Consider the following 14,492-nt stretch of genomic DNA (forward strand, 5'->3'; position numbering starts at 1 on the left):
GTAAGTACGTATGTGAATTTAATGGATGGAGCAGACAGTCACCCCTCAGTCATTGAATCACATTGCAAAATGTCACAAATTCAATAGTTGTATGTTATGCTTTCAATTCGGGTTGGATTTTTATTTTTTCGTGTGCAATGCAGGGACCACAACAATGTGGAATTGTGCATACGTGCAATTTAGAGGCAACATTTTTCTCAAGCAATAATGTTTGCAGGCTAAGCCTACAGGTGTAAGACTATGTGGGGGACAGGTGGGAGGTGAACTGCAAGAAGAAAAACAAAAGGTGTGTTGCAAATAAAAGTTTGGGAACCACTGTTTTAGGTAAAGCACAATAAATATGGAAGTAAGTGGCTACCTTAAATGATTCCCACCAAATGTGAAAAAACACATTGTTGAGTGTAAGACTTCACAAGAAGTTTTGGTTCATGGACCAGACAAAAAAATGTTTGCATGAAATGCGTAGTGTCATGACTTCATATGACTCACCATCAGAGAAAATGCTGTCGTTGCTACAGACCTCAACAGTCCTGAATGGCAAAGAATGGTAGGTTTTCTGATGCTGCTGGGAAGTTCCTGAAACACAGTCAAATGATTCAATGGAAATTAGCATTACTAATCCAAAAATTCTTTCCCAGCTTGTCTTTAAATGACAAATACATTTTTCATGAAGTGTAATCCAACAAATGAAAATTCATCTCAAACCCTATGGTATATTTTTGTTGCACACGACATGTAGGCCACTACCCAACCAGTCTATGTTTTGTGGACTTGGAGAAGGCGTTCGACCATGTCCCTTGGGGATTCCTGTAAGGGGTTCCGAATCCCTGATATGGGCTATGGGGTCCCTGTACGACCAGTGTCAGCATTACGGGCAGTAAATCTGACTCATTTCAGGTACGGGTTGGACTCCACCAAGGCCGCCTGTTATCACTGATTGTGTTCATAATTTTGATGGACAGAATTTCGAGGCGCAGTAAAGTTGTAGATGGGGTTCAGTTTGGTGGCCTCATTATTGCAGCTCTGCTTTTTTGGAGATTATGTGGTTCTGCTGGGCTCATGAATCCGTGATGTCCAACTGGACCGGTTGGCAGCTGTATGTGAAGCAGCTGAAATGAGAAATCGACATCTCCAAATCTGAAACCATGGTCCTCAGTCGCAAAAGGGTGGTGTGGCTCCTCCAGTTCGGGGATGAGATCCTGGCCCAAGTGGAGGGGTTATAGTATCTTGGGTTTTCTTCGCAAACGAAGAAAGAATGGAATGAGAGATGACTAGCCCATCGGAAAAGCATCTGCAGTGATGCAGACTTTCTATTTGTCCACTGTGGTGAAGAAGGAGCTAAGTCGAAAGGTGAAGCTATCAATTTACCGGTCGATCTACATTCCTACCCTGACCTATGGTCATGAGCTGTTGGTCATGACCAAAGGAAGAAGATCTCGGGTACAAGCGGCTGAAATGAGTTTCGTCCACAGGTTGTCCGGGCTCTCCCTTGGAGATGGGCTGAGAAGCTCTGTGATCCGGGAGGTGCTCAGAGTAAAGCCGTTGCTCCTCCACATTGAGAAGAGCCAGATAAGGTAGCTGGGGGTTCTGATTCGGATACCTCCCTGGTGATGTGTTCAACCATGTCTCATCGGAAATACCCGTGGGACGACTCAGGACACGCTGGAGAGACTATGTATGACAAGCACAGGGACGCCTTCTGCCTTTCGTCTTTGGACATTTCTGGAACATTCGTTCACTTGGAGAATATATGCTGGAAAGAACATTGACCTGGTTGGGAACATTTGTTCAATGTTGGTGACTATTCTTCGTTTGGCTCGACTACTAGGTTTTTTCACTTCTATTCTGTATTGGTTGTTTTATCGTCTTCGTGTTGTATTGTGTCTGTGATTAAATTGCCTTAAACCCAATACAACTGCTTTGTCACATTTTGCTGGTTTGAGCAAAGGGGATTTTAGTCTACATTCACACGTAAATAAAGTGGGTTCTCGTCCGGGATCGAATTCATTTGACATTTGAGACATCTGTTTAAAAGCGTTTTTCTTCATATTTGCAACTTAAACTGTGAAGCCAGCAAAATATAGTTTAAACTTGAGCACTTAATTCAGTCCCCTGCCCCTGAATAAGTCTGTGCTTTGCACAAGTCTGCTCTTTTGCAACTTGCTAGTCATTTCTGACTTGATGTCAAACCTGCTATGAGAAAATTCCAAATTTTGAAAATTGTTTTGAGTCATTACATTGATAAATTTTTTGTTCCTAATGTTTTGGCCTGGTAAAAGAGGAACCTGCTAATGTTTTGGAATTAAAGGAACTGTAATTAAAACACATTGAAAGAGAGAGACAAAGGACAGACATCGAACTTGGAAAATTAGAATTTGACAAAGACATTGAACTGAAGAAACTTGAAATGTCCTCTGATTCAGTTAGTTCTTCATCTTTTGATATCACATGGTATGCCAAAATGGTCCCTCCTTTCAATGAGAAAGAAGTTGGTAAGTACTTCCTCTACTTTGAGAAAGTTGCTGAAAACCTCAAGTGGCCTAAAGAGTCATGGACTAAGCTATTGCAAATATAATATAAAAAAGGGAAAAGCTCAGGATGTATATCCGGCCCTTTCTGTCAAGCAAAGTTCTGATTATGATTTTGTCAAAAATAACCGATTGGAAGCTTATGAGTTAGTGCCTGAAGCGTACTGTCAGAACCTTTGAAATACTCAAAAGAGGGACAATGAGAGCTTTGTAGAGTTTGCTAGGGGAAAGGAAACTTTGTTTGATAGGTGGTGTAGTTCAAAGGGGGTTTCAGATTGGCAGACTTTGAGGCAGTTAGTTCTGATGGAGGAATTCAAGCAAAGTGTTCATTCTGATCTCTGGACTTAATTGGATGAAGAAAATGTTAAAGACTTATTTGATGCAGCGATGTTGGCAGATAATGGTTTTTGACTCACAAGAGTTATTTTCAGTCTTCTAGCAATTGCATTTTTTTCGCCAAAAGGACTATTCAACGGGAAAGACTGCTTATCTATCATAGAGGGTCAAGTGGTGATACAGCAGGTTCAAATTCTTCTGACAAGCAGTCACATTCTTCTTCCAAACCCAAGTCTTCTAAGTGACACTTGTGACTCTGGTCCTGTCTGTGCTTATTGTAAGTAGCTGGTCACTTCATTTCTGCTTGCAAAAGGTAAAAGTATGTTTCTTTCGGCTTGTCCCTTTCGGGGTCGCCACAGAGTGTCATCTCAGATGAATGCACATATATGTTTGGCAAAATTTTTTTACGCCGGATGCCCTTCCTGACGCAACCCTTCTCAGGGAGTGGAGGTTGCACTTTAGTTTACCAAACCAGTGCTCTAACCACTGAGCTACGGGGCCTCCTAAGTTTAACCACTGCGAGCAGGGTTCTGCTTGCAAAAGGTCAAATACAAAAATCACTCCACTAGTCCCCTAAATTCTTGTATATCTATCACACCTTAGCCTTCCTTGCCTGGTGGTTCTGAGGAGAGTTTTGTTTCTGACAATAAACTTTCAGATTTTGAAGTTCTGAAGAAGTATTTACCTTTTATTCACACTGGCTTGGTTTCACTTATGGGAGATAATTCTATTCTATTCTGAGGGACACTGGAGCTCTTCAATCTTTAATTTTGAAGGATGTTTTGCTTTTTTCTGCAGAGTCTTTAGATACTCAGATGTTATTCTTACGGCTATAAGTGGCAGTTCTCTTGCTCCTTTACATTTTGTGAATTTGACTTCAGATCTGGTTTCTGACACCATCGAAGTTGGTGTTCTTGACTCTGTTGTTCTTGACTCTCTTCCAATTCTGGGTGTTGATTTGTTGATCGGCAATGATCTTATGGGGGCTCGAGTTGGCGCTGAGCCCATTGTCACTGTTTCTCCCGAGTCTTCACCCAGTACAGAGAAGTTGGAGTCTGACTTTCCAGGTATTTTTCCATCTTGTGTAGTGACTCGTTCTAAGTCAAAAGACATTTCTTCCAAGACTTCTTTGCCGAATTATTCCATTTGTGATTTACCAGATACATTTATGGTTCAGTCTTCAGCCATAGAGGGTGAGGACTTATCTTCGAAGAGGAGTAACTCTTCAGGTCTTACTGATAAGTCTGAAAATTTGTCGAATGGTGATCACATTTTGTCTAGAAAGCAGCATCTTAGTGCACAAAGTGACCATGTTGAGCTAAAAGATTCTCAAGCCAAAATGTAACAAAATGACAAAAAGTCAAAAGAGCTTTCATTCCTGGTGAAAAAGTGTTAAGTTTTACTTTCCATTCCTCGACAAACACTCAGAGGTAAATGTCAGGGTCAATATTGAATAAACAAAAAGGTTAGCGACACTGACTACATTGTCCTGACTCCTGGCCATCGTAAGCACAAAAGGTTATGTCGTTTGAACATGTTTAAGAAATATCATGAAAGGGCTGAAACCAAATAAGTCAGTTGTATTGTTACAACACTGTCCTCTCCAGTTACCGATTGTACAGTTGATGATAATGTGTCAATGACAATGTTAATGATGTTGTTAGCGATGTCAGGTTTGATGATTTGAGTGATAATGCTTCACCAAAGTTGGGCAATTCTGATGTGCTAGCTAACCTTGATGAGAAATTGACACATTTGTCAGCTGACCAGAAAGCTGAAATGTCATTTGCTTTTTGAGTTTTCACACCTGTTTCCAGATATGCCTGGCCGCACATGCCTAGTCATGATATAGATGTGGATGATGCTGTGCCTGTGAAACAACACCCATATCGAATGAATCCTGTGAAGAGAGAGATTCTGCAGAAGGAGGTGCAGTACACACTGGACAATGATATTTTAACCCCACTGACAGTCCGTGGAGTTCACCTTGTGTACTTGTGCCTAAGAGTGGTGGTGGTGATGGTTAGCGCTGCTGCGCTAACATGAAATGCACTGTCACGAACTGACTCCTACCCTCTGCCAAGAGTTGATTGATTACGTCTGTCAAGCTACATACATGAGTAAGTTTGACCTTCAGAAGGGCTTCTGGCAGGTGCCGCTCACGGACCGTGCTAAGAAGATTGCAGCATTTGGTATACCAGACTGACTGTATCAATACAAAGTGATGCGGTTCGGCTTAAAGAATGCCTCAGCAACGTTCCAAAGGATCGTCAACAATGTGACATTGGGTCTGGAAGGTGTCAAAGCCTAAATGGATGATGTCATTGCTTACGCCATGGAATGGGATGTTCACCTGAAGAGGATCCGGGAGTTCTTCGAGAGACTGTCAGCAAGGAAACTGACTGTCAATCTTGCGAAGTGCGAGTTTGGAAAGGCCCAAGTTGAATTTTTGGGGCATGTTGTAGGGCACAGCCTGGTACAACCAGTTGGTGCTCAGGTGGAGGCTATTGCATGTTTCCCAGTTCCACAGTGTCAGAGACAGCTAATGAAAATATTTTGTTATTCCAGGGTGTAAAGTTGTGTTTGTTTGATACTTGTGTTGTATTTTTCTGTTTTCATTTCTGTATTTTCTGCTTTAACGTGGTTTAAGTGTTGCTTAGTTATATTAAAACCAAAAGTTTCTCTGTAACTTTCTTTTTACCACAGATGCATTATTTGCCTTGAGGATGCTTGTGGAAAAGTACAGAGAAGGTCAGAAGGAGCTACATTGTGTCTTTGTGGCTCTAGAGAAAGCCTATGACATAGACTCATTGTACAGGACATCTATTAGGGCAGCAGAACAGTGGTGAGGTGTGCTGCAGGTGTGACAAAGTTGATGTTTTGGAGACGAGGTTCGAGAGAGCAGACTTCGGGTTATGGTTTGGACATGTCCAAAGGCGACAGAGTGAGTACATTGGTGGAAGGTGCTGAGGATGGCGCTTCCGGGCAAAAGAGCGATAGGATGCCCAAAGAGAAGATTGATGGATATTGTGAAGGAAAACATCAGGGCAGTTGGTGTTAGAGAGGAAGATGTAGGAGATAGGCTTTGATGGAAAAAGCTGACACGCTGTGGCGACCCCTTAACGGGGCAAGCCGAAAGAAGAATTATTGGGATTCAAATAGTCTTTTTGATCATGCTGTTCATTGACCTTAGATCAACAATGTCTCAGCACAGTGAGGCATAAAACAAGATGTTCTCAGAGGTTTGACTCATCAGGCTTCAGTTTTATCAGCAGGTTGCAATCAAGATACTGGAAGAGTCACAGAAAGCAAAACTTGAGAAAGGACTTGACGTCAAGTTAAGATAAACATGGCTGCTGTTTGATTCCCACGTGAGGACAACAATTAATTTTCCGATAATTCGGGCAAAGAACATGATTCTGAAGGGTCTCATGAAGACGGTGAAGAATACGAGCTTTATAAAGGTGTTAAAGCAGGGGTGTCAAACATACGGCCCGCGGGCCAGATCCGGCCCGTCTGGTGGTTTGGTACGGCCCGGGGAAAAAAGCTGCATTGTATAAAAAAATATGAATTTTCTTTAAAATTTGTAGTTCTTGTATTATTCGCTAGGGGGTGCAGTGTTTTAGTACGTGCAGACAACATGAAAGCAACACTGTGGCGGAACTAGGACCACCTTGACCTGGTAAAATTGAACGTCTGTACAGCGTCTATTGGCGACAATTGCATTATCTACTTTTCTGTTTGCCTCGCACCCTCATCAGCAAAATGTTTTTGTCAAAAAGGAGAAAAGTAGACACGGAGTGTCGGACTTTTCAAGAAAAATGGACTTGTTCTTATATGTTCACGGAGGTGAATGGGAAACCCGTGTGTTGGTGTACCAGCAGCAAGTTTCGGTGCTTAAAGAATACAATATTCGGCGCCATTACGAAACTCAGCATGGTGAAAAATACAACAGTTTGCATGGAGAATTGAGAAAACAGAAGGTAAATGAAATGATGGCGCGTCTGAAGAAACAGCAATCTGTTTTCACCCGGAGCCGAGAAGCCAGTGATGCTGCGGTGAAAGCCAGCTACCTAATTGCGAGCCAAATAGCAATGGCATCAAAGCCGTACAGTGATGGAGAGTTCATCAAAAACTGCTTGCTGACGGCTGCTGAAATTGTGTGTCCTGAGAGGCGACATGCTTTCGCCAATATAAGCTTGACAAGAAATACCGTGGCAGACAGGATTTCGGAACTCTCTGCAGATTTGGACCACCAACTAAAACGCAAAGTGGGGTCATTTGTGACATTTTCTGTTGCGATTGATGAGAGTACTGATATCACGGACGTCGCTCAACTGGCCATATTCATTCGTGGAGTTGACAAGACTTTGAATGTCACAGAGGAGTTTCTCGAGCTGGTGCCGATGATCGACACCACAACAGCTGAGGACATTTTCAGCTCAGTCGTTGGAGCGCTGGACAGAGTCGGAGCGGACTGGTCACGCGCCGTAAGCCTGGCTACTGACGGTGCGCCGTCAATGATCGCTAAAAAGGCAGGTGTTGTGACAAAGTTCAGAGATAAAGTACAAGCCGCAAATGGGGGAGGTAATTTTTGGACATTTCATTGCATTTTGCATCAGGAGGCATTATGCAGCAAATCGCTAAGAATGCATCACGTCATGGAGGTGGTTGTTCGAACTGTTAATTTCATCCGAGCCAGAGGTCTCAATCATCGTCAATTTGACAGCTTTCTCAGTGACTGTAACATTATCCATGGTGTGCCTTACCACACGAACGTACGATGGTTAAGCAGAGGTGCTGTGCTAAAGCGCTTCTTTGATTTACGTGATGAAATCGGACAATTCATGGAGAAAAAAGGTAAACCTGTTCAGGAATTACAGTGCCATCTGTGGCTGCAGGACCTTGCGTTTATGGTTGACATCACTGAGCACTTGAATATTCTTAACAAAATGTTGCAGGGACGCAAAAAAATCGTAACAGTATTATGACAGCATACGTGCATTCAAGTTAAAGCTCGGGTTATGGGAGACGCAGGTGGCAAGCGGTGACCCTGCTCATTTTCCCTGTTTAAAAGATATGTGCGCAGCAAGCGTTAATTCTGACGTGAAACGGTACAAAGAGAAGATTTCAGGGCTGTTGATGGAGTTTGACAAAAAATTTCAGGTTTTTAGCGAACTCGAAACAGATTTTGCAGTTTTTCGCTCACCATTCACAGTCAAAGCTTCTGATTTGCCCGTTGCCATGCAACTTGAAATCATTGATTTGCAGTGTGATGTAGAACTGAAGGACAGATTTGCCTCTGTAAGCTTGGACACATTTTACAAGTACCTCCTACCAGGCTATCCCGCATTGACAGCACTATCTGCTAAAACATTGTCCATGTTTGGGACAACCTACCTTTGTGAGCAAGTTTTCTCACTAATGAACATTAATAAAACAAAGCTGCGCTCAAAGCTCACACATAAGCATTTGAATGAGATTCTGAAATTGGCTGCTTCTCAGGACATGATGCCTCATATTGATGCACTTGTGCAGGATAAACGATGTCAAGTTTCAAGGGCAAATTCCAAGCAAGAACGAATAATTGCTGTGAAAGTTATTCATTTGTTCAAATTGCTTTCCAGATGTTGAAAAACAGTGTTTTTAAGTTCCACAAGGCTGGTACTAAATGTTTTTGGAACATTGTTACTATTTCTGTGATCAGTTTAATGTACAACACACTTAAATATATGTTTAACTGTGTAAAAGTGTTGTTAAAATTGCACATACTTTATTTATGTTCTTATGTTATTCTCTTGTTCGTAATATATTGTTCATAATGTAAAAGGAAAATTCTGTTAATAAACATTTTGATAATTTACTCGTTCTTTGCACTAATTATTAGTATTAGTGACTAATACAAAGGAAAAAACTGGGCTTATTGTTAGTTCTATGTAATTTTGCAATGAGTTTACTGGTCCGGCCCACTTGATCTCAAACTAAGCTGTATTCGGCCCGCAGACCAAAGGGAGTTTGACACCCCTGTGTCAAAGGTTATCAAATTGAGCCAGTTCAACAGCACACACGTTCAAATGCAGACAAAATAGCTGGCGATGAAGGTGCCAAGCTAGCAGTCAGACCCAGGGAGGAGGACATGCCTCGTGTTGGAAACATTGACTGGTAGGCATTTGTGAAATTTTTTTATTTACCCATAAACTGATAAACAGAAATATCTTCTTTATCACGAATGAATATATGAAGCTTTCAGTCTTGTTTTAAAATTATGCAAATGCCGTGTATTTAGTCTGAGTTGGTATATTTTCAAAATAAGGATTTTAACGAACGAAATCCATTTAAAATGTGGTCACGTTAGTTTAAGAAGCAATAGCTGGTCATAACTTGCTTCACCATATAGTTTCACGTGGCAAACTGATGCCATAACCAGACAGGACCCAGACACATCCATCCTCATTTTAGTCAAAATTTTCCCAAGATGTCATGAGCAAAACTGCGAAATTTTATCCTGAAAGCTGCAAACCGGTAGCTTGTAGTTTGTTTGGGCGCTAAATGCTTAAAATAGAAATAGGGCAGATGGTTCCGTGTACTGGACTGATACGGGTCTTTGAGCCGTCGATGTGAATGTGAACAAATTTTAATTTTTTTATTATATCCACGTCTGTGCATGTAAATGCAGCATACCCATGGAAACAGAAGAAAGATGTTGTTGCCAAGAGAGTCAACATATTCACCAGAAAATGGCCGATCATCCAGACCTTCCACTGCAGTGCACCCAGGATGTATTGCCAGCTGTCTGAACTCGTGAGTACTTGAGATTACAGATCTCCAATTCAGGCAACAGTATCGGCAGTGACTGGATTTTCAAAAGCATGAGAGCTATTTTAAAAATTATATTAATATTTCTCCAAATCAGCCCAGCTTTTTGCCATTTACATTCAGATTTTCCTGCTAAAAGCAATATTTGTCCAATCAATGCTTGTTCAAACAAAGTCCCTCTGGGAAATTGTCATAGGAGTATACCTTCTTATTTTCAGGTCGATACTGCTTATAGACAGCTTGTGAGATAGTGTTGGGGAATTGTAGGTTTTTAAAAAAAATAAATAAAAAAAAATAAAAAAAACGTGTGCCGCTTCCATCCTGCTGTGTGTCTAAGATTTGCGACACTGGATTTAAATGGTCTACATCCAGATTTTTTTTTGTTTTTTCTTTGTGTAAATGTTGACGTTTGTGTTGGTTTATGAAGTAAACATACACCACAGAACAAAAATCATCACATTTTTATTGAACTGTATGGTTACATTGTGTATAAATATTTTTCATAACATTTTCAATGAATGCTTATTTGGTCTGTCAATATGAGCATCTTGAGGACACCTGAGCTTGCAATATCCTCTCTGCAGCCAAAAAGATGTGTTCCTTTCTCATGAACAGGCACTTCAACCGTCTGGCAACTTTTGGAATGTACCATAGATGGAGATTCAGCATCCGCTGGTTCGATGTCAGCCTCTTGTGCAGAAGATGCTTCTTGCAAAATCTGTAATTAATATAGAAAAATGACACTTTCCGGCTGCTCCGCCGTGCCGCTGTTTATACACAATATTATCCAGTTTTTCTAGTTGAGAATGGTCACAATTTGCTGTTCGCCGTGAATGACATATGCTGCTTTAATTCAACCATGGTAACAGTGTTCAAAGTTTTCAGGAAATAAAAGATGATCAACATACCTCTGCAACTTGTCTTTTAGCAAAAGTTCTTTACAGTTTTGGTACTTTCTGTGTGGGGGCTGAGCTTGTCGAACCATGTCCAGGTTAAGCAGCTGATCCAAGTTTGCATCTGGTCCCTTTAGCGACACTGATCTGTTCAAGTGTCAGAACTGGCTGTATGGTAGGCACTGATCCAGGTTAAACATTTTTTTTTTTTTTTTTACATTTAAAATCCATCTCAGACATGAGTCCTCCAGTAAAATAGTACAGGGTGAAATGTTCACTGCATATGACAGACTACTGACTGGGTTTGGAAAAATTTCCTTTCTTCGTTTGTACAAACCTGACCCACCGTCTTCTGAGGCTTGGGTCTTTGGGAAAATAATATTAACTGTGACCTGAATAATTTGAATTGCTACAAAAATGAACCACACACGTCTTCACCATTTTTATAGATTGTTTTTAGCTTACAATCACTGAGGAATTCTCGAAATGAATGGGTTTTTCTGCAATGTAACGACTAAAAGCTAGTGCACAATAGCATGTCTCCTAGCTGTGACGTCAGAGCTAAGCCACACGAAAGGAGCCGTTTCTCTAGGTCTGGTAAAGTAGGTCAAAGTTCGCGAACTTTCATTCATAAATTTACATTTTTGGGTAAAAACATCGAATAAGATATGCATTTTACGGTACAGTTGAACATATATTTTCATCTAGATAAGATAACTTGACTTAAAAATTGATGTTACATCCACTTTAAAGTTAATTCAAAACCACTACAAAGACAAACAAGACTTTACCTTCTGTACTTTCCCCTTCCAATACAGTCTGTGTTACAGCTAGAAAAACAGAGGTAAGTGTAATTCAGTGATTCTGGAGTAACAAAAACATCCACATTTCCTTTGCATTGAATTGACAAAAAAAAAATTGAAAAATATTCTAGGAACTGTTGACATACTGTAATTGACACTTCTGAGGGAGTTTTTAAAGGTTGTGCTGATTAATGAATTCAGTTCAAAAGTACATAATAATAAATTCAGCATTATGAGATGGGAAATTGAGACAAGAATGAGCTTTTTAGGAGAAAAAAATATTTGGAATTACTGGCAGAGAAGAGGTTTTGGACAGCATAGGTGGCATTGTGTGAAGGCAATTCCAGACACTGGGCCAGGCAGGTGAAGAAGTGGCTTTGGACAGTGGGTGAGGGGTCATTACGTCGCGCAAACAAGAGGCTCTGAATTAGGAACTGGTGTGGCAAGTAGCAGGAAAGACTCGGATCGTCATATTCCTCAGGCCTCCTCTCCGGCTGCCCGAGTAGAACCATCACGACATCCACAGAGAACAGGCGTGACACCATCTACCAAACCAGCCAACAATATTGGTGAACATTTTGTTTGTTGTGAAGATGTCAAAGTAATAGTTATCACAATGAAGCTGTATTATCATGTACTAAACATACCTTACTTTTAATCTGCATGTACTATTTGTAAAGAGTAAAGATACTACCTTTGAGTGTCTTGAGAAGTTATGCAGCCACCTGATGAAGTGTGCATAGTCTGTATTTGACATCTCAGATGTCAGGATGCCAACAGCCTGGGCTCCATGGTATCTAAATTCACATTTTTCCACAATCTAGGTGTCAGAGAAAAATACATTGAATGACATTACATAAAATGACAAAGTGCTACTGAAACATCACAACCAGCACAATATTTTATCTGAATGACTAACCTGGAAACAAATGTGCTGCAGGAGCACTTTTAAGAAAGGAAGTGCCAGATCCTTCAGCTCATTCACAATGTGACTGAAATTTCAAATGCAAAGAATCAGGTTAGAGTACAAATAGTAAAATGATTCAAATGGAAAGTACTTATGTTACTAATCCCAAAAGCATCAGAATCAGCTTTATTGGCCAAGTGTGTCACAACACACAAGGAATTTGTCGACTGCCGCCCTGGTACGACATTCAGAATAAAGAACTAACAAACTCACAAAATTAAATGCCTATTTATAAAGGACAGTATGTGTTTCACTACCACTGAAAATCGAGGAAAAAAAAAAAGCTAGTGATTTCCTAATTGTGTTACCACTTATGTGGGCTCCATCTAGTGTTACATCAAAGAATCACTGGATAAAACTTTCTTTATACTGCCCCGTTTGACTAATGCACTGACATCACGGCAGCTCTTCTGAAGGTTGTTTGGCTTTATACTCATGCGCAACCAAGGTGCTAGTGTTTCCAAAATATATTGCAGTTTTTCCCTATAAGTCAGAGGTGTCGCTACGACTGGTAATGGCTAAGACCCCACAGGGTGGGGTTTCCTCAGCACATTTGATCATTCCCAGTAGTCATTTTTACTTTCCTTTCCATAAGGAAAAAAGCAACAATTGCAGTCGTGGAAGCGTGGCTACTTGAACAAATGAACCTAAATGACCAGAAGATATGTTTAATTATGCTGCAAAATCGATCAAAAAGGCAGCAGTGTAGATTATCTGTGTGGCGTGACAAATGGTGAGACATCATCACAGCAAGTGACTAAAATGAGAGATGAGCGCCACGGCTTTCGCAGCAAAGCCAGCTTTTTTGACATGCAGCAAACTAAGATACGGAGAGGTGCTAAATGGGGCAATACATGGGTCACGTGATGTAATGAAGGCATTCTCGGACGCGAGACAGCGGGAGTATAAAGTGGATTTAAGTCTACTTTTACGTTTAATATTTACATGTAATCGTTGAGAACTGTTTAAAGAAATGATCAAAGTACAATTTTTAACTTATGTACATTTTAACTGAACCGTTAAGTACAGTTAATTTTATTTTTGTATATTTAAGCACAGCATTAACATTCAAACTGGATGTTTCAGTGGCTTATTAAAATGCCGAATTTACTTTATAGGAATTAAATACTTTGATGAACGCTTAAGTCTTCTATGCAATGTTGGTCATGGTGGTAATTGGAGGGCTGGGGGCTCATGTACAAAGACTTGCATGGACATCCTACTGAAACATGGTGTTTGCTCAAATGCCGAAAACATACGCACAAAAACAACCAGATGTATGAATCTGTGCAATCGCATGAATTAAACCACATTTCTTTCATTCATCTCCAATCAATGTAGAATTGAGCGCACGGAGTACCTGGCTCATTCCTGACCACATCCCCAATTTAAATCAAATCGTCTTAAAATTAACCCTGCCCTTGAGATCCCAATGTCTGCATGATTAGAAACAAAATTAAAATGATCAAGGTAAAAAAGAAAAATGTTTTTCTGAATGTAAAGTTGCTCAATGAGGTGGAGGTATCCAAGAAAATCCTCTTTTGTGAGGCTCTCCTCCAGCCTTAACAAGTGAAAGAGGAGCGAATGGGACAGCATGTCACAAGAACGCACACAAAAGAGATGGTCAGACATAAAGGTGGATTTGAAGAAGATCTTTCTTGTTATTTTAATAAATTTTAAATCATGTGCAACCGATGCACACGTTCAAATTAAGTAAATGGACTGGATTATTTTTATTACTGCAATTGTAGCCATGAGCTACATGTTCGGGAGATTGGACCACGGTCCCTGGTGTCTCCTCTGGCATCCCCAGTATCTCCTAGGCAATTACGCTCAAACAACCACCTGCTTTACTCGTGCAGAGTGAGAAAACTAGTCCTCTACATCTGTACAGGGGTGGCATATGATTATCCATCTTCTACAGCTTCTCCAAGTCACGTCACGGGGGCCAGTAGCTTTAGCAGGAATGCCCAGACTTCCCCTTCCCCAGCTCTTATGGAGATATCCCGAGGTGTTCCGAGGCCAGGCCAGCTGAGAGCCATAGCCTCGCCAGTTTGTCCTGGGACGTCCCCAGAGTCTCTTTCCAGTGGAAGGTGCCAAGAACATCTCACCAAGGAGGCATCCGGGGGGCATCTGAATCAGATGCCCC

At 40.9% G+C, this 14,492-nt stretch overlaps 1 protein-coding gene across 8 annotated transcripts in view; it reads right to left on the minus strand.

The window, feature by feature from the left end:
* ncapd3 (non-SMC condensin II complex, subunit D3) overlaps positions 1–14,492 on the minus strand; it is a 96,587-nt gene that overhangs the window by 39,640 nt on the left and 42,455 nt on the right. For all 8 annotated transcript variants that reach the window (XM_061836461.1, XM_061836460.1, XM_061836466.1 and 5 more), the window contains 5 exons: positions 12,296–12,368; positions 12,071–12,196; positions 11,669–11,921; positions 11,365–11,403; positions 490–576 (listed from right to left, as the gene is read on the minus strand). In XM_061836461.1, coding sequence (XP_061692445.1) covers positions 490–576; positions 11,365–11,403; positions 11,669–11,921; positions 12,071–12,196; positions 12,296–12,368 — 578 coding nt within the window. The remainder of the gene's footprint in view (positions 1–489; positions 577–11,364; positions 11,404–11,668; positions 11,922–12,070; positions 12,197–12,295; positions 12,369–14,492) is intronic.

This window comes from Syngnathoides biaculeatus, chromosome 12, assembly GCF_019802595.1.
Source record: "Syngnathoides biaculeatus isolate LvHL_M chromosome 12, ASM1980259v1, whole genome shotgun sequence".
NCBI lineage: Eukaryota > Metazoa > Chordata > Actinopteri > Syngnathiformes > Syngnathidae > Syngnathoides > Syngnathoides biaculeatus.